Consider the following 21,148-nt stretch of genomic DNA (forward strand, 5'->3'; position numbering starts at 1 on the left):
TTTGTTTTATTTCAATTACTGAACTGTTCTTATCTCAACCCACAAGTCTTACTTTATTCTTCTGATTCTCATCCCCATCCCACCGTGTCAGGGGAGGAGTGAGCAAGCAGCTGTGTGGTGCAGTTGCTGGCTAGGGTTAAACCATGACATCTATGTATCATATATATAGGCCACCTTGTTGTACTGAAATCATTAGCCTATTTTGAGTGATCAAGGTGCACTGTGATCTTTCAAAGACCTCCATGCAGGCCTAGTGGTAGCTGGAAATGTTGCCACACCTTCAGCACTCCTCCAAAAGGCTGCAGGGTGACCCCACTTACTTGTGCAAAAGGAGGTCATTGTCCCAAGTGTTGTCACTCTGTGCATTTCACCATGATGTAGTAGTCCTCATAAATTTTGCACATTTTCTGGTATTACTTGTGTAAACCCTTTTTTTTCTCCTTCATATATTTTGCACTTTTCAGCTTCTCTTACTCTGTTGTCTTTGCTAAACTTATTCTCAAAATATAGACAGACCCACAGTTAAAATTAGTTTCTGACGTTTCCTGTTTCTGAGGGATTTTCTTCAGCAAGTTACCTTCCTATCAACTGATAAGAAGTTCACTTTCAGATGGGGCACCAGTTTTCTTTTCACATTGATATCTCTTTCCCCCACCTCCAGGATTTTGCAAATAGAGTTTCTTTATTATTGTGGCCACAAGATCCATAGTCATAATCTGCTGTTTTAAAATCAAGCTATAAATTATTTTAAATGTGGCTGGTTTTGGTGGTGGGTTTGGGGTTTTTTTTGTGGGGTTTTTTTTGGTTTGTTCTTTTTTTGGTGGAGGGAGGTAGCTGAGTGGAAGGCTATTGATTTACAGTTATTTTAATGGTGAGAACTGAATGGCTCCACAGCAGCAAGGTCAAGAAGATTTTGGTGTGTGGAAGGAATTTTAGGTGTGCTGTATTTTTCTAGGACAGCTCATTATGCTTCATACAAAGCAACAGAGAACTCTGTATCTTCAAATCGGCTTCTGCAGACAAACTGGATTCAAAATAAATAACTTCTATTCATTACTGTAATAGAACTCTTGATGCATTCATCTGTTTAAACCCCAAAATCTGCTAAAGTACCATATCTCAGTGCACTGCTTCTAACGACCTGATTATCCAGCATCTTTTAAATGCATCTGTCAAGCTTATTGGCTGTATTTTTCTCTCAGTGGAGCTACCATAGTTCAGGTGAATACCTGGTTGTGTTTGATTAGGAGATATGTTAGAGATAAGTCACTTGCAGGGGGGAAAGAAAGCATTTACAGTTTTTGTGTATAAAAATGACATTTGCGGGATGCATGATGTTTCAGTCTTTTATGGCAAATGACTTATAAGGGTATGTAAGAAGCAAAAATAAATGAGTGCTGATTTTAAGTTTGCACTTTGTAAAGCACAAAAGGATGAGGGGCATACAGCGTTGATGAGTGACGTGTGATAGATTATAACAAGAACAATAAGAGCAAATGAAATTGTAATGAAGTTCCTCTTCTGGCTGCAGGAAATAGTTGTTATTTATCCTGTTTCCTAAGATGCTGCATGCATACTGCTACTATATACTTAAAATTCCCTCGGCAAGTCCATGATGAATAAACGAACTTACAGCTATTGCGGCACCCTTAGCATAAGGAGTGGAAGCCAGGATATTTTTCAATGTACTCTTTCCTGGGTTTGGCTGCAGAGGTGCTAACCTGAATAGTTCAGATGAACAGTTTTGATTCTTTCTGCTGGCAGGTGTATGAGGCAGTCCCATGCTACACTGAGTGCAATCAGTATTCTTGGGTAGTAGAACCATGGTCTCCATGCAAAATCAACAGCGAACAAAACTCCCTCCACTGTGGAGAAGGAATACAAACGAGGAAAGTCAGGTGAGTGAAGACAAAAGCACAGGTACCCCAGATTAAAAAGAGTTGGTTCATAACTTGCATAAAGCTGCAATATCTGGCCATCTGACAGTGAGTCTGTTGCTGAGTTGGATGTATTTCAAAAGAAAAGAAGCACAAGTTTCTGTGCAGTGATTTACAGTAAAGCATCTCAGTGATGCAGCCCTGTGTTACGATCAAGACATCTTTCAGGAAGAAGGCATGATGTTTAAATTAGAATTCTTCAGCCTAAATGTCATATATACATAAAGCCCCCTGAGGTACAGAGCCTCCATATTCTGATTTGCTAACATTTTCCCCAAGTAATGGCACTGCACGCACTGGAGTGGCATTCGATATTAGTGAATATACATTCCCCAGGCATGGGGAAATGCTGAGTTGTTTCCACATGTTTGGATGTTACCAGCAGGAGCACAGAGGTTTGTTCTTGCTGGTTGTCATTTTCTGTTCACTCATCTGTCAGATGATCAAAGTTAAAATCCTTCTGTATGAAGTTTGAAATGTTTATTTAAGGTGGTTATTGAAATCTGTGAGTAACAGAAGTGTATGGTGTATGTAGCTGAGTTTGATTTGCACTAACATGATTAATTCCACTTTTTGACCACTTGTGCTGAATGTAGCTATTGTGTTACATATAGTGTCCTAGATGGGGTCAAGCAGATCTTTTGGTATCCATCATCTCTGTAGCGTGGATATAATCACAGAATCATAGAGTGGTTTGGGTTGGAAGGGAACTTAAAGATCATCTACTTCTGACCACCCTGCCATGGGCAGGAACACCTTGTACTAGACCAGGTGGCTTAAGGCATTGTTTAATCTGGCCTTGAACACCTCTAGGGTCTAAATCTACCTTACTCCAGCTAAAGCCGTTCCCCCTTGTCCTATCACTCTAAGCCCTTGTAAAAATTCCCTCCTCATTTTTCCTGTAAGCCATCTTCAGGTACTGGAAGGCTGCTTTAAGGTCTCCCCAGAGCCTTCTCTTTTCCAGGCTGAGCAACCCCAATTATTGCAGGCAGTCCCCATAGGGAAGGTGCTCCAGCCACCTGATCATCTTTGTGGCCCTCCTTTAGACCCACTCCAACAGCTTGATGTCCTTCTTGCGCTGGGGGCACCAGAACTGGATGCAGTACTCTAGGTGGGGTCTCACAAAAGCAGAGTAGAGGGGGAAATCACCTCCCTCATCCTGCTGGTCACACTTCTTTTGACGCAGCCCAGGATGCAGTTTGCCTTCTGGACTGCAAATGCACATTGCTGGCTCATGTTGAATTTGTTATCAACCAACATCCCCGAATCCTTCTCCTCTAACAAAAATGTCTGTTTTCTGTGCAGGTGTGTGAGTACTGCTGAGGACCATGGAGGGGAGACTGTACCCAACGTACTGTGCAATCAGACTGAAATCCCAGATACGATGCAGAAGTGTAGCTTGTACTGTCCCAGTGAGTGTGCAGTGTCTGACTGGGGACAGTGGAGCAAGTGTCCACAGGTAGGCTCTCCTGCTTGTGTCTCTGTGGCAATGTTCTTCATCCTTCAGTCTTCTCTTTCCTTCAGACATTTCATGAGAGAGTTGTTTTCTTTAAAAACTCATGATTTTCCCAAGGAAGTCAGGCTTAATGGATCCTACCAGCATGGTTGTATCTGCAGATAGTTATATTTCTACAGAGACCAAGCTGGAGAAAGTTAGTAAAACACATAGTTTTTACTGTGACAGTTGATTCCACTCATCCTTCCACTTGGTCTATGGCAGAGGACCCCTACTAGTACAGCAGGTGAAGGGGTCAGTAGTCTAGCTGCAGTTAGGTCTATCTGTGTTAGGAATTATTTGCAGGGGAGAGCTCTGTGAGTGATGCACGACTGCTGTAACATCCTGCTGGTAACTCATGTTGGTACTTCCCTAGACAGGCTTTAGGCCTGAGAGAATGACAGCTCTCCCTTCCCAACAGACACTATTTCTGTCCAGCATCTCCTCCTTCTCAAAACCTTGAGGGAAGATTTAAGGCAACAGCAACAGAAGGGTATGGCAGCAAGATGCCTGAACAATTTGTTATGTCATGAAATACTCAAAACTTTCTGAATTATGCAGGGATTCAAGGCACTGCCAAAAGCTCTGTGTTTCCCTAAGTGTGCAAGATGGAAAAAAGCTGAAACTTGTGTCTTGAGAAAACTCTCTGGCCTCCAAGCATGTAATGTCAAACCTACTGTTTCTCTCTGATGGGTGTTGAAATAGGTGCCAAGTTTAATCTCAAGGGTTTTTTTAATAGACTTGCTGGATGCATTTAAGTGACAAACATATATTCATTGCCCCTGTGTTAACAGGGCCATTATCAAAGCTATGTGTGGTTATTGGACAGATATTTATACTGCTGCTGACACAGGTAATTTCCTTCCATAATATTTTGTGTAGCATATCAATATACTCGGTAAGAACGTGTCAAATGAAATCTTGTGTTTCATTTCCTGCATTTGCCTCCCCCTGAGCAGCACAGCTTTGATGAAGTATAACGCTCTTGCGACCGATACAGATGCTTGGATACCTTTCAGAGTCCCACTGTGGTTGGATGTGTCTTTGCCATTGACTTTTCAGAGATAGATTTTCTTCCTATTAGCATGCAGACAACTAATGCAGAGATCCTCAATGCCCTTTTTGAGGCATCTTGGTGGCAGTCAGATGGTCATGAAGCTTTAAGTGTGCTAGTATGCTTAAGACACTGAGGTTTTGCCTAAAAGCCTCTGTAGCACACAGAAGCAGGAAAGGAGGGATGCCCAGATCTTGTGGGCTGCATTCCATCAGGCATCGTAGCACTTGGCAGTCACAGGGCTGAGTGCCACAGTCCCTGTGTCTCCTTGTACATCCTTTTGCCATGGTAGATGTTAATTCATAAATGTGAGGGCATCTGTATGCCAATGCAATTAACTCAGCAATATGTTTCACAAGCTGTTCTGCAATGCTTTGTTGTGAAACTGAGATGACTGTGTGCTGATGGAGCATGTGTTTAAATAGTTCTGTCCAGATACAAGGCAATAAACAGCCTGAAGTTTTATGGACAGATAAAACCCTTCCTTTGACAAGTTTACAACAGTGCTGTCTCCCTTTTATAGCCACTCTGGCTATTTGTGTTTGGTTTTGAGAGAGGACCACACAGCACAGTCCCTCCCTGGCTAAAATGGGATTGCTCTAAGTGCATAATGGCTGTATGGTGAAGGTGGTGTGTCTTGTGTATGTGTGGGGGTACCAGTAGGATGCAGCAGGGATTAAAGGAAGCATGTGGCTAGAAGTGAGGTTTTGCCAGCACCAGGGTAATTTGTACAACCCTCCATCTCCTGAGCTGATACTAGGAAAGATGGCCACTGAGAATGGCCATAAGCTAGTGAACATGGTCAATGGAGTTACAGAGACAATGGAGGTTAGTGTGGTCAATTAAATATCTCCAGTGGTTGGACAGCCAAATACAGGGGTCTGCATCTGGAGCTGAATCTCATGTTAAGTCTTTTGGTTAGATTTGTTGTCTCCCCAGCCACGTGTCAAATGTCTTTCCTCAGAGCACAAAAACACATCAGTAAGTTTGCATACATAGAAGCTCTTGCTCATTAGGGCTGTCTGTTTAACTGTGTTTGGGGAAATACTGCTCAGTAGCTGGTGTACATGCTTTCTGGTTCATGCCAAACTGAAAGTAAATGCCAGTCTTCTGAGGATATATAACAGTTTTTGAATATTCACCTGGCTCCTTTCACTTCCTTGAGTAATCTGAAAAGAAACTATCACATCACATTGCAATGAAAAGGCAAAACCTTACATCCTGACTGCTCTTTTTCAAGCACATTTAGATTTTGTATCAAAATAATTGGCACTCTTTTAGTCGTAGTACTCTTGCGAATCAGCTGCCAAAGAGCATTCCGGGAAATCTTCCTGTATCTCTGGTCGTGTTTGGCTTGCTGGAGATACAGAGAATTTATGAAACTTGACAAATTCTAGTTTGCAAGAAATGAGCAATTACAGTTTCAGACTCCTCTTTGCCTAGCAGCTTTTTGATTTGAGATATTTACTTAACATTTTGGTCAGGTGAGGATTCTTTCCCAGTCACTTTGGTGATCTGCTCCTAATTTATAGTGTTGATAATAAATTCATCCTGATAGCAGAATAACTGGCTCTTATCAGCTGAATAAAAAAAGGCCTTTTAGATTACCCAGTGTACCTTTTGTCAATATGTCATTGTATTCTGGATACTTTCTAGGGTATTGCTCGGTTTTATCTTGTAGCAATACTCTTCCCATGTGCATTTTCCACTTTTAGGATGGTAAATGATCTTGAATCATGTTGAAATCAATGAGTCATAAAGGTGGTGACTGCTTTGTCAATAGGAAGTTTTTTCTTCAATACTTGTGTTAAACCAGTGTTTGTTCAACTTTTTTGGCTACGATTCCCTTTTGCTTTTACATATTTGTGTTTCTGGGGGTGGACTTCTGTAATTTCAGATGCTCCCATAATTGTTTTATGTGTGTTTTCCAACTGAACTGCAATTTTTGCATCTTGATTATAGTGCTATTTAACACTGCTACGCAAAGCTAAATCTTAGTATTTGCTTTAATGATACTTTGCCATGACCCAGAAATGCAGCTGTCTGAAATGTAATACTTTGAGGTTACTTCTGAGATTTTGTCTGCTTACTGGATTCAACTCATAAGTACTGATTTGAAGCTTCCCTATTATGCTCACATTTGCTACTGTGAGAAGTAAATTCAAAATGGTTTTCTTTCTGATTGAAGACTTATTTTTTGGCTCATAAAGTTTTCTTTGTCGCTAAGTAACATCCACGTAACTTAAATAGCAAGGCTTTAAAGCCATTTAAAATAACAGTTTGAAGCTTGCTAGTCAGGAAAAGGGGGAAAAATCATGAGCAAATTAGATTGACTTGCATTTTGCTTCAGAGATTTCATATTCGTTCCAGCTACAATAGCATTTTTAGTCAGACATCATCACTTGATTGCTCAAAGCCTCGGCTAAACAATCTGGAAACTGAAATCCCATCATCTCTGTTACATATTCAGTGATCGAGTAACACGTACTACCTGTGGTGTCTCCACTTTGTATGCATCTGACTTGGAAATGTAATTAATTGACTTCAATTGAATTCATCAAAGCATTCTTTAAAAGAGTTAATATGCGAGTTGTGCTACAAGCCCCTGAAATAATTACCTCAAATTTATTTTGTCATGTGGATAGCTGCGGCACTCCCTCATAGCCGACCAGAGTGGCCTCCTTGTTTGCCTCAGCTGTTGGCATTTGTAGCAGCTGATTCTGAGAGGTCTGAAATTAGTTAATTATAGGAGGTTACATGTCTAGTGAGTCAGAACAGCTGTCCCTGTTTCAGTGAGCATTTTCCTCATGGATCAATAGCAATGTACAACGCTCAGGACTTGCGACAATTGAGTTGTTATTCTCTTGAATCAGTTTGTTGGGGCATAATACTGCAACAACTGATTGTATTGAAAGTGGCACCAGGCAATACAGCCAACTCTCAGGTCTTGCAGCGACTTGCATCGTAGGTGCCAGGCAGACTCATTACAGCTGGGAAATGCCAAGAGAAATTGTGCACTCTTGTAGTCACTGGGATTCACTCTGTGTGTGTCCTAGAACTAATGCTGTTCAGTGGTTTTACGTTCAGCTCAGGCTCCTCTAACTGGTGGCTATTTCTGAAGTTAATAACTTCTTTTCACAGACAGTGTCTGCTTCTAGGAACGGTAACACTTGATGTTGCTATCAAGTTTCGGTGTGCAGAAAGGCTCTTGCTTATACTTGCTTCTATGGAGACCAAGGTCACTGAAGATCCTCGGTACTGCATTGCAAGTGCAGAAATCTGCAGAGAAAAGCAGACAGGACAGGTGACCAACAAGGGATTTCATTCTATGTACATCACATTCATTATCAAGCTGAGGGATCATGAGGGTCAAGCCCATTCTTCAATGGTCAGCATCTAAGGAGGCCTCTGTTCTGCCTTTGATCCCAATGCCTGTGTTCCTGAATCCAGTTCCAGAATCCAGCTCCTGAATCTAGTTCCCATCTGCCACTTGAGTCCAGTGTGGGACTTTTCCAGTACCTGCCCACAGCATCAGTGGTGACAGTGATGGAATTGCCATCAGAGGGGCTGGATTGAATGCTGGGTTTGTATATATTTGTAAATACTTCATTTCATTGCTTTTGTTTTCATTACAGTAGGTTTAGTTTTCTTCTCCAACCTGTAAGTCTCATTCCCTTTCTTTTCCCCTTTGGGAAGGGAGAGGGCTAATAGAAAGTGTCTGTCACTCATCTAATAGCTGGTGCAGCCCTAACTCTTGACACAGTGCATTACTGAAAGCTTCATCACAACTATCACCTCCATGCCTAGGTTTGGCAGAGGACCTGCAGTATGGAGGCTGGATTGAAGAGTGCATCTTGAAGAGCGTTGTATTTCTAGGCCAAGAGATCAGAGGTTAGGCATGAGATTTCTGCTGGTCCAAGACTTTTTGGAAGAATATGCCCTGCTCCTTATGCATAACTCTGACTTGAGTTTGTGGGGTTTGTTTGTGGTTTGCTGGGGTTTTGGGGGGGTTTTGTTGTTTATCTATCTATCTATCTATCTATCTATCTATCTATCTATCTATCTATCTATCTAAATCAAAAAGTTGGCTACTGCTGTATTTTTTAGATTGGTTATTTTAATTGTATTCATCTTTATTAACAATAAATTTTTAAAGTTAATGGTTATAAATGGAGCTAGATAAGGTTTCAGCACCTAGATGCATCTCAAAAAGAAAATTTATGCAGGTGCATTTTCATTTCAAAAGACTGCTCAGGTTATTGTAAATGGCTTGTTAAATTGTTACAAAACATCCACATCAGCATGAACAATATAACGCTTCATTGCACTGTTAAAAATAGTCAAGTCTTGTTGCTGCCAGTGCATTTACCTTAGTTTGAGGTTGTATGTTTCCTTATGAATAACCAGTTAAATATAATGTGGCCAGCTATTTATAGTGCAGTATGCATTATACAAGCTGTATGATAAGTTAAACAGCTTAAAGGGCACTCTAATAGGTTACAGCCTTTGTGCTGTGCAATTATGATGCATACAAAAGCCTAGATCAGTGGTCAGCTTGTAAAATCCATGACAAAGAAGGTCTAATTGTGTATATTATTGTGTGATATGCTGACGGCTCTTGCTCTGAAACTTCGCATTCATAATCTCACAGTTTTATTTAATATCCTTCTCTTTCAGAACAAAATTTTGTATGCTTGCTTTGTTCTGTTACTGTCTGGAGCAAAGGCTGGGTACATCTTTTGTGTATGTTTGTGTCCCTCACTTTTTGTTAGCTTAAAACAGTGACAAGTGGTCATGGTAGAAAGGTGTGGTTGCCTAAAGGAAATACTAAAAATGCAATAGTTAAGGGTGCCAAGAATTCCTCCACAGAATCAAGATTATGGCTTTTATTATTTTTAAATGCTCCTTTGGGGGAAAACTGATTCGTTCCTATCTTAACATTTTGTATGTACCACTTACTGCTTTGAAGTATTTTGTTTCTGTAGTAGTTTATAGATCCATGGCTCTAGCTCAACTTTTTCATTTCATGGAAAAGGATAATGGAAAGGGTGGGATTTAATACAATAAAGTAGGCTGGGACAGTACAGTTGTCCATGAAAAGAAATTTACTTCTTACTGCTGTAAGCTATTAATGTGCCACTTGAGTTAGGTCCCCATAATTATTTTCATCCAGAAAATAATTCCAATCCTATCACCACTTCCAAAGGAAGCACATGCCTGCATTACACACTTCATTGCTTACAGAAAGCATTTGGACTAAATTCAAGGAAGATTGTCTGTAAAACTTAACTGCCACACTGAGTTGGCATCTAACTCTGAAGGTACATAAAGTTCTTCAGGCATTTGAGCCTCTACCTTTGTGCATCACATTTCTTAAGACTTGTTTCCTCTCTTACATTTATGGCCAGTCAGCACCCATATTCATTGTCCTTCTTTGATCCATAAAGTGGGTTTTGTTTGTCCAGGGCAGAGGCAGAAATTGCACAAAGGTTTTCCACATAGAATCATAGAATTGTTTCAGTTGGAAAAGACCTCTAAGATCGAGTCCAACTATATTGCTTAGCAGGCACTAAACTTTGATGGTTCTCAGATGACATTCCTGGTACAACCAGGGCTATGGCAGAGCAGTCTCAGTTTCCTAGAAAGATTAGACAGAAGTCATAGAATTATAGAATCATAGAATTGTTTCAGTTGGTCTTCAGAGTTGTTCTTATTGCAGTTCACTGGAGATGTTCTTCTACATGAGGCCTGTGCAAGAACTGCTCTATCTGGACCCAAGAATAGACTGGTGACCTCTGTGCATGTGGAGAAGTTCATCACCTTCACAGGGTTCTGCACTGTGCTCAGTTCAACAATGACCTGGCTTTGACACTGCCTAAACCTGTCTTAATAAATCATTGTAGTCTAAGTCTATCCCCTTGGCTTTCAATTTCTGCATAACCAGATTTGCCATTACAGCCAATTTTACCCCATGGTAACATACCAAAGTCTCCAAGTGTGGAAACTAGTTACAGGATTACAGGGTTTGTAACCACAGGCATGAACAAGTAGCATGACCATAAAGAGATGATCTCAAAAACAGAAGTCAAAGCTCCAGCCACTGAAATGCTTCTGTTGCTATGTGCTTGGCTTTCCTTTAAAAGTGTTGTTATCTGCACCTTTTCCTCATAACTTGACAAAGTTGTTGTCTAATGTAGACAAATGCTGAGCACAAACCAGCTGTGATTACCTTACAGGAGGTAATGGCTGTCTTAATGTAAAAATAATTTTTAAAAAGCTTTATCTATGATCAGTGAAGGTAGTAGTTATTAATAGAACAGTAGGAAGTAAAATAATGTCTTTGAAAGTATAGCATCCGCTCTGTAGGAAGAGAGAAGCTGTAAATGAAGATACTCAGTAAAAGATTGCTGAATCACAGTGGGGTTTATTTATTTTAAAACCCCCAAAATGTCGATTCATACAGGCTTGTAGTAAGCAAGTTGGGTTCCTATTGGGGCAGAGCAGATCCAGTCTTGATCCAAGTACCTGAATGACACCTTCACTATTTCGTATGGAAGAGTGTTTGAACAGTCAAATTGGTTTTGTCATTTTCTTCATTTGGGAGAATATTCAGAATCAACTCCTTCTGTAATCTCGCTCAAATCTTAATTAATTCTGTGGTAATTTCTTCCTTCAATTACTCCAGTAATATTTCTTTCTTGTGTTTCCCTAATATTACTGACTGCTGTTCCTGTCCTTCCTCCTAAAAATGTAATTGATGGTGATCGATTTTTCTCTCAGTAGTTTTTAAGACTAGATACATGGCGTTGGTAGTGATGGCAGTGGTGACAATGGTGACATCATATGTTCCTCCTGCTATGCAATTTACATATGTCTGTTCATTATTGCTTGTTAACACTCTCAGCATCTCTGTGTTGGAATCAGTTCCTCTTCTTTAACTTCTACCAGTCATGTCTCCTAGTGACTTTGGGTCTCCAAAGCCATTCCTCAACTTTTGCCACATCACAAATATTTTTTTTTTCCAGCTTGGGATTTTGGAGGAGTCCTGCAAGAGTTGTGTACCCAAGTCAGGGTAGCTGGATACACAGCTCCCTCTTGCTGCTTTGAAAATCCCAGCTTTCATCTTTTTCTTTGCAAGTCATTCCCTCCTGCTGCTTATTCAGTTCCATATATATTTGGCTCAATTTTTTACATAGTTAACTTGAAAGAGTAAGGCCAGAAAATCAATTATAAAACTAAATTGACTTCTCAATTGACATAAAGAGAAATTCAACAAATAATATTACAGGATATTAGTTACAGTTTGCCGACTTTGAATTTTTGCATGTTTCCCATGTACTCAGCTTGATTAAATGAGCACTTTTCCTACAAAGATTCTTTATTATTCAAAACTGGTAAGAGTGGGGAGCTTATCGCATCCGCTCTGGCTTCTAAACAACATGGCTCATCAGTGCAGTGACAACAGCACCTTCAGAGCTGCAGCAGACCAGTCCTTTATTTGGATCCTGGAAAACACCAGATAGATTTTGACCTGTTAGAATGCTCTGCTACTACCCACCAGGAGGACATCTGAGAGGGAAAATGGTCCCAGTAGTCAGGAAATCTGTGTGGCCATATGACAGTGTGTGCAGTGCTGAGCTGTGTCAGTGACGTGGAATCAAGCACAATTGGGACCATGCTAGATGGGGAAATAATATTATTTTGTGTATTAGGTTTAGGTTGAGATGGAGTTAATTCTGCTCAAAGTTATCTTTCTAGTGCTGTGCTTTGCAGTGCTGTAGCTGAGTGTTGATAACACACCAGTGTTTTGGCTACTGTTGAGCAGAGCACCCAGGCTGTCCTTTTCCAACATTTCTTCACCCCAAGAGCATGCTAATGGGATGCAGCTGAGCCAGCTGATCCAAACTGGCCAAAGGGATATTCCATACCATATGACATCAGCTCAGATATAAGAACAAAGTGAAAGAAGGAAATGTGGGGATTTGTCCACAGTGTCTGTCCTACAGAGGAACCACCAAGCCTAGAGAGCCCTGCTTCCTGAGACCAACCATCCTCATGCTGATGGGAAGTAGAGACTAACATCTCTCTCTCTCTCTGCTTTCACTTCCACACAGTCTATTGCTTTGCTCATTGTTATTATTATTATTAAATTGCTTCTACCTTATAACTGGCTTTTGTTATGTTTTCCCTTCTCCCCTGTCCATCTAACAAGGGGAGTGATAGAGCAGCTTTGGTGGGCATCTGGCACCTAGCCAGGGCCAAAGCACCACATTTTGTTTAAAGGTACCCATCTGCAAACAATACATATTTTCAGTCTGCAAGTTCTTACTTTGAAGTGAGTAAAAGCAGGTATTGCCAAAGTGACAGAGACTTAGCTTCTTTCACAGCATTCATTGATTTTTTTTTTCCCTTTAGTAACATAATGCAGAGAAACATTAACTAGGAGTAGCTACTGAGATATCTTCTTTGATTTTTTTTTTTAACTTGCTTTGGTTTATTGGCAAACCATTTAAGTTATTAGCGTTAGGTGTGAGGATGAGCAATCAGATTTAGTTGTAGAAAAGGCAGTAAACTATTGGTAAACACTTAGCATAGGTTTAATTTTCAGATAATTAAGAACAATTGGGTATTTTAGCTGACCTTGGATATTCAAATAAGATTAGCTTTTAAAATTATTTGACAAGGCATATAAGCAATAAGAACATAATAGAATTTCCTTCATATAATGTAAGCATAAAGAAAATAGGTCCTGACAATGTATTTTAAGACTAGACTGGACTATTTTCCAATTTGTCCTGATACTTATTCTGTTTAGTGTTATACTATCATCTGTGCAACTAATCCAGTTTACAGCAGTCTGAGGTCTAGATTTATGCTGTAATGCCATTACTTTTCTCTTTAATATTCACAATACAGGAATTATCCATACTTTCACCCATGCAGGCTTCAGTGTTTGCATGGTAATAAGCTTGTGGGTTTGAACTGTTTGTTATTTTTTCTAATTAAAATACTCTATAAGAAAATCGTGGTTTAAATTCCCAAGCATTTATGAAAATGTATTTCTACATACTTTGGAGGGTTTTTTATGTTTTCTATTTGTTCCTGAGCAATCTTTAGTATTAATGAGAGAGTGTTAGGAATTAAATAGGTCATCTTGTTCAGTAATTGTCTGTGAATACCTTTAATAAGTTTGGGGCAGCCGCTTCCACACACCCATTCCTGCTGTACTGGACTGCAGGAAGACTCTGCTGAGTTTCAGCAGGTCAGAGCCCCTGCCTTTGGCACTGCTTCTCTGTCCCAGCCCAGCAGCCAAAGTGGCTGTTTCATGTTCCTGTAATCATTCTGAGTTTAGAGTAAGCTTACTTAGACTTCTTTGTGATTTCATTTAAAGCAGTGATCCTTAGTGCTCTTCACCATAGCCTTGCCCAGTGTCAGAGGTGTTTAATCCTTGCCACTGAAACTACTCCTTCCTGAAATAGTTCCCCGTGGCATGAGACATGGAGATGACAGCTGGGGTTGGGGCAACAGCAGTGGCACTGCCTTTCTCATGTCCCAGCCAGCATATAGCTTATGCTATAGCCCTGAATTAAATAAACCGTGTGAAAAACTTAAATGTGTGGAGGCCGTGCTGGGTGAAACCCCTGTCTGGCATCTTGCTGCAGAAGGGGATTTGTGAGGATGAGCAGATGCTTTACATAAAGGGGATGTTTCTTGCAAGGCTGAAAGCATTTGGTCAGTATTGCTAAGCCTGCAGTGAGAAGGAAAGGAAAAAAAGCCCCATGCCACAGTGCTAAGAGACTGAGGATGGCAGGCTGCTAAAACCAGTTTTCCTGCCTGCAATGTACAAACAAATGAAAACTGACCTTGGTTTGTATTCATGCGGAAATGTAAGCAAGCAAATCCTGCTTTATAGGCAGTTGGACACCAGGATTTGTATCACATACTTTGAAAAGTCACCCCATCTTCTTGTCAACATCATAACTGATAGGCAATTACCAATGTCCTTCCTAGAAATTAAAGTTTTGCTGTAATACCATTTTTTTACTTAAAAAAGCATTAATTGTGCAGAAATCCTTTCCCATTATTCAGCACTACAGCATTTTGCTTGGAAAGAGGTGAAAAGTAGAGCACAGCAGAATGACACCGTCTTTATCTCATTGTCCCCAAGGATCCTTAGAAAAAAATACGGAAATAAGTAATGTAGGAGTGCTTCAAATAGCCAAATTGAGGTGGGCAGAAACTTTTGGTAATATTGGATTCTTACCTTTAAAACACATTTCATTTACTTTATATGCTTCTAAAAGAGAGTTGTGAACGAGGAGAGACTGAGGGAGCTGAGTCTTTTTAGTTTGGGAGAGGAGGAGGCTAAGGGGTGACCTCATCAGTGTTTATAAATGTGTATAGGGTGAGTGCCAAGAGGATGAAGCCAGCCTCTGCTCCGTGGTGCCCAATGACAGGCCAAGGGGCAGTGGGTGGAAGTTGAGGCATAGGAAGTTCCATGGAAACATGAGGAAAAAAAATTTTCACTGTGAGGGTGACACAATACTGGAACAGGATGCCCAGGGGGGTTGTGGAGTCTCCCTCTCTGAAGATATTCAAGAGCTGCCTAGATGTGTTCCTCTGCGATCAGGTATAGGTGATCCTGCTCTGGCAGGGGGGTTGGACTGGATGATCTTTTCATGTCTCTTCCAGCCTCTAACATTTTGTGATTCTGTGATTATATCATAGCATGGTGTGGCTGTGGATGTGCAAGTAACAACAGCAGGTGGTGTGATTTACTGGGGTCTCTTGTCTGTCCCTCACTTTTTGTATATAGGCGTGTGATCCAACTGTTATGCAAACCCGAACTCGACAAGTGCTAAGATCTTCTGTCAGTACAAAGCCCTGCCCTGAAGTGTCACAAATGAAGCCATGTATTCTTAACCAAAATTGCTTCCAATACCAGTACAATCTAACAGGTAGGTGTAACTTTGCAGGATACTCTTAGCAGGGAGTGACACCAGTTACGGTGTGTGTTAAATCGATGTTCTGCTTTTCCAAATATCTCTGCATAAAAGATGCTGAAAGGCTTTCTCTGGTTGTGTTTTTTGTTATGTTTGCTTATGGTGTTGGTTAAAGTCTTGACATTAAGAGAGTGATGTGTATACATAACTGATTTCACTGAAGTTAGATACATGCCCCCTTTTTAGGTCCATAGGTTAGAGGAAACATGCACAATTTTAAAGTAATTTCTCTTTGCTGATACCTGGGAACTAGAACAGGTTAAATGGGATCTCTTCTTTTTGGTGGGTTAGCAATAGAATTAATTCCAAAATTCCAGTTAAAAAAATGCCATCTGTGTGTTCTGCTGAAGCAAGTAATACTAACAAAAGTCTAGTTTGAAGGCAAATATGGGTTATACAGGTAGGCATAAGCTATTCAGAGCAAAATGCATTATTTAGGGCCTTAAAAAGCATCAGATCTGTTGCAAACAAACTAACAAAACAAAACCAAAACAAAAATAATCCTTTTATTTTGACCAGATCAGATAAATGAGAAAGGCATAGGGAAAGAGGAGACATCCAAGCAGAGTTTGGGGGTGGTAGGAAGGGAGAACAAAGCAGGATAAAATATCTGCATATAAACTCAGCCTGTTTGAAATACAAGCCCTAGGAAGCACGCAGACGGCAGGACGATGCCTTTTTTATCATCACGTTTCAGAAATGCAGAACATTTATGCGTTCATGTTTATCAGAGATGGAAGACACAAAGTAATAGGTTTTCTTCTCTTATGCTTCTTACTTGTTGGTTCTCTGCGGAAATTTTAGTTGTTTGGGCTTTGTTTATTTTAAATGGTGTTTTAAGGCTTATTTCATTTCAGTTGTATTCTGATCGTTATAATTTCAGGCAAGTAATAAGACAGGAATTTTCTTCTCATAGAAATACTGGGTTTATTTCACCAGTATTAGAGCTTAGTTCTAAATAATGGAAAACTTGCCTTGAGACAAGAATTAGATTAAACCAGTTACCCCTCAGAAACTTCTCCAGCTACTTTATCAAAATTTTTCTTTAGACAGTGCAGTCTTGTACAGATGCCAACTGAGTTGAACTGATAGACTTTCAGTGTGTTGAACAGTTTTCTGTGCACTCCAATGTACCACTTTTCCTTAAAGGGGTATCTGAGTGCAAAGTGAGTGGTTTCTCCTCCGAGACTCACTCTGTTTCAACAGCTGCTTGCTTTTGTTTGGGATGCCCTGGTGTGGGGAGGCTAGGAGAGGGTAACCCATGTGTTGAGTAAAAAGACGTGAAAACAGCATGACAGACAACCTGCAACACCATATCCTTTGCTTTGTGTGCATCCTTTTGCAGGCTGGAGTGGGTGCCAGCTGGGTGCCAATGCCACGTGTGGGCACGGGGAGCGGCGGCGCCTCCTGAGCTGCCAGCGCAGTGATGGAGCCATCGTCAGCACACAGCTCTGCCAGCGGGTGAGGATGGCATATACGTGTGCATGGGGGTTCATTTTCTTTTGACCCACATCAAGACATCATCCACAGAAAGCAGAGTTGTGTTCAGTGCTGAAAGTGCTGCTCTTGGGTGTTTTAGGGGAGCAAAAGCATACCCAGGGTGTTAGTGGGTGGAATCACTCCTCAACTTAAATGCATGGGGCATGCCTACCAACCATGCACTATCACAGTGGATCCAAAAAGCTGGTTACCAGGGAGGCAGTGCCCTACTGGAAGTTAAGGATTGTCCTTTCAGAATAAGACCAAAACACTGAAGGATTCTTGGATGTGAAATGCCTCAACACTGAAAACACTTTCGCTGATTGCACCATTTGGAAACTCCCTGTAAGCTGCAATGGTGGTGTCCCACCAGAGTCACTGCTGATTTTCAGGTTCCTGATTTGGTGTCCAGCCATGGCAGGAGTTGGCCAAGGGACCCAAGGAGGCTGACACCTATGTCTTCTTGTCATCCCGCAGCTTCGCCTGGAGAAGCCTGTGCAGTTGAGCAGTCGGTGTGTGGTGGGCTGCACGGTGGACTGCCGGCTCTCAGCGTGGTCAGCCTGGTCACAGTGTTCCCACACTTGTGGTGCTGGCGGTGAGTCCCCTCCTGCCCTTCTGCCCCTTTTACCCTCTTCAAGCCTCAGCAATGCAGTGCAGACAGGACCATAACACTGAGCAGGTGGCCAGAGCACAAGGTTCACCCTGAGCCATACCAAACCCTTCAGAAGTGATTTTGGATGCTCATAATGTCCTGAGCTTCTGGGTTTTTGAAAGAAAGGCAGACTGCTTTCAAAGCACACTAGAAAGAAAAATGTAGTTCAGGAAACCAAGTGGACAGATGCCTGGGGGATTATTTTCTTAATTAACTCAAAGTCTCAGAATTCAGTCATAGGAAACATTGACCTCAGAGGCAGGGGTAAGACATAGAGCTAGCGAAGGGCTAGGGAAAGCTAGAGGGTTCTTAAGAAATAGATAATTAACTAAATACAAATCCTCTGGTGAAGCTACTTTTAGTAGCATAATTACATCCCATTGAAGAAAAAACACCCAGACTACTTTTCATCCTTTAGTATATTCCTCTGTCTCCAAAGTCCCTTAATACTTGTATGACTCCAGTAACTTCAGCAAGGTTTTCTATGGCTAGTTATGCTCACCAGCATAAAAAAAAAGTGAAAGGATTAGGACCTTTTCAAACTTTATATGATTTTAAAAACCCTTTGAGTATTGAGAAGAGGAAAAGCATTGAAAGTTTTATTCAAAATAAGCTTGTGACATTATTTCTCAGGCTTCTAATGTGCATTAGATATACAGCTAATGGTCTTTAAGATTCAAGAGCCATAATGTATATTTGAATCAAATTCACTTAAGGTCAAAAAGGAAAAAGCTCTTAACTTCCATAAAGTGACTCCTTCAGATGGATTTCAGAGATCAAAGCATGTTACAGAAAAAGCTTAATATTTGCATTAGTGGTGTTCTTCCTTTCCTGAGTTTTTAGCCCTTTTGTAAAGTAGTGCTTTCTTAGCAGAAATGAATAATTCATGGACAGTGTTTTAACAACAACACACTAGGAATACTGTTAATTCCAGATTTTATTTTCTCTTCAGAATCCATTTTGGATTGTTAAAGCTTGTGTTGTTGAACAGACTGAAATTATTTTTTGAGTGTTCAGTCACTTAATAAAATAAACAGAGCTACATGTGCAAATGCAGGTTGTAACTTCATTGTGGCTCTTAGCATGCTAAAGGAGCAGCTCTCCCTACATAATGCCTGACAATTTTTTTTGTCCTGAGTTCTTACACTGTATAGTTTGCAAAGAGATGTACTTGAGTCAAGGTACATCTTGTATTCTCCCCATGATCCTGAGATATTTATGCAAGTCCTAAAGACTGCTTAAAGAGTTGATGGTTGCCAGTGCATGCAGGAAGAAAACAGATGCTTCATGTCCTCCACCAGAGCTGGGCTTCTGCAAATGGAAGCTGGAAAGAAACTTCCATCCCCTGACAAAGCAGACCTCTCAGTGAGTTTTCCCTTTGTATATGCCCAAGCTCATTAAGTCTGCTTGAACCACACAGTCAAGCCCAAGCTCAGCTCAGCCTATGGGTTATCTTCTGGTGCTCATCAATCATAACTCCTTGATACTACTAGCTAGAGAGCTGGCTAGTACATTTCAGGCTAGAGACATGTCTGACTGACAAACTGGAGATACTGTTTTCTCAAGCTATGGCAGCTAAGCAGCTGGGAAAGCTGTCTTAAAAATCACATCATAAAGAAGCCAGGTTTTATTCAGTCCTTCTCTGTCATTTGAATAGCTTTTTGGAGACCCTAGAGTCATATAAATATCATCCCAAAGCAGGAGAGTCAATAAAACAGAAGTACTTTGCACCCAAGAGCATGGTTTATTTTACTGCAGCCTTAGTCCTGATCCAAGTTTTGCTGCAGCAACCATCAAGCATGGAGCTACACTGATTCCAAACATCCGTGATGGAGTGGCCTTGGCATCAGCCCTGTGGCCATGGCCCTAGTGTGGTTCTAACAGCAGAAACGCTGTCACTTCAACTTCTTCACTGATTTCCAGTTGGTTATAAATGCTGATTCATGATGGTATTATCAGAGAAGACATTCATTATGTATTCATCTACAGGTGGTGCTTCACAGACAAATACAGTGAGGGATTCCTACCTGGGGGTTCACCAGCCTTTGAAATCATCATGAGTTTCCCAGAGGCATTTGTGAGAATGGGATGAAGCCTCGAATTAGACAGGGAAAAACCAAAAGAGGACAATAAACAATCTGTAGGAATTGGCTGTGGTAAACACTGATACAGCTTCCTTTTGCCAAAGAAGTAATTGCCCACTATTTGATAATGCTAAAACGCAGGATTTGGGCACACAGTTCTCAGAAATAATTCATAACAAGTGACTTCTAAGCACCATCACTGGCTCTGCTCACAATAATAGTCTGCTTTTCTGGCTTTTCTTGGAGAGTGTGTGAGGGGCCTGCTGAAGTACCATGAATGACTTCAAAGAGAAACATAATTTAAATATAATTCAGATCAAAATTTAGTGTTGCCAGATTTATGCTTTCATGTGTTTCTGAACTCAGGCATTGTTGCTAACATTTATATTCTATCCGTCTCTTCCAGTACCTCTTTGCTGTGATATATTTTAATGGATGGTACCTTTCCCTTGCTCAGGTTTTATTTGATGGAACAATGCATTTAAACATGAAGTGGTCCATGTGGCACTGACAGCTAATATGGTTCTGGTACACAGCAGCCACAGGCGAATATATTGATTTTTATAAATGATGATGAGCAAAGTAGATCTCTCTTTCCTGCCTGCGCTCAGCCTATGGAGATGTGTAACTGATAGCTGCCTGTTGCAGCTGTAGTTCTGGGCAGCATCTGTTCAGGATGCTGGCTAGGGCTTTAGGCTGACATTGGGTTATATATTAGGGTCCTCATATCACTTGCGGTGCTGCTATGAAAAGATGTATGGTACTGTGTTAATGAATCATGCTCCCATGGCCTGAATCAAAGTCACTGTTTGATAAGGATAATCCCCAGGAAATTGTATTTCCTTTGTTAAGGCAAATGAATACATGAGGATGCTGAATTTTTCTACATAGATGTTTTCCATTCCCATATGACTTCTCCCAAGTTGTCTAACAGGAGCACTGAATAGGATAAATCCACCTAAGCCCATGCTTCACCACTTGCTAAGCTGTCTTAATCAGATAAATTAAATGGGATTTACCTGAGTTACACAGGGTTGAACACACTGCCATGCCCTGCTCAATGATCAAAGCCCAGAAGAGAATGTAGCAGGTTGTGGAGATGTGCACCTCAATGCCAGACTGACCCATGGAACAGAAACGAGCAGAACACAGATGTGAAAATTTGGCTGTTTCACCACCAATTTTTGTTTCACCTCCCAGAGAAGAAATTTTTCTGATTTTTTTTTTTCTCACTTGCTACTCAAACTCAGCCAGTTCCTGTCTTATAGTGCTGGATCTCCCAGTGAGTGCTGGAGGGGCTGAAAGCTGGAGGTATAATAAAAACCCCATTTATCACCAGTCCCATCTTCTGTGACTTGACCTAACCTGACCTCTAGGTCTGTATTTAAGTGACTTGATCCCTGCTAGATCTAGGCTTGTGGTCGCCTGATAGGACTGTGTTTGA

The 21,148-nt window shown here is 40.9% G+C and overlaps 1 protein-coding gene across 1 annotated transcript in view; it reads left to right on the forward strand.

Annotated features, from left to right (window-relative positions):
• Positions 1–21,148, forward strand: part of THSD7B (thrombospondin type 1 domain containing 7B) — a 277,058-nt gene that overhangs the window by 237,973 nt on the left and 17,937 nt on the right. Inside the window, exons 16-20 of the mRNA XM_054381025.1 lie at positions 1,765–1,898; positions 3,243–3,396; positions 15,303–15,444; positions 16,835–16,950; positions 17,446–17,563. Of these exons, the coding sequence (XP_054237000.1) occupies positions 1,765–1,898; positions 3,243–3,396; positions 15,303–15,444; positions 16,835–16,950; positions 17,446–17,563 (664 nt within the window). The remainder of the gene's footprint in view (positions 1–1,764; positions 1,899–3,242; positions 3,397–15,302; positions 15,445–16,834; positions 16,951–17,445; positions 17,564–21,148) is intronic.

Source organism: Indicator indicator, chromosome 5 (assembly GCF_027791375.1).
Source record: "Indicator indicator isolate 239-I01 chromosome 5, UM_Iind_1.1, whole genome shotgun sequence".
In the NCBI taxonomy this organism is placed as follows: Eukaryota; Metazoa; Chordata; class Aves; order Piciformes; family Indicatoridae; genus Indicator; species Indicator indicator.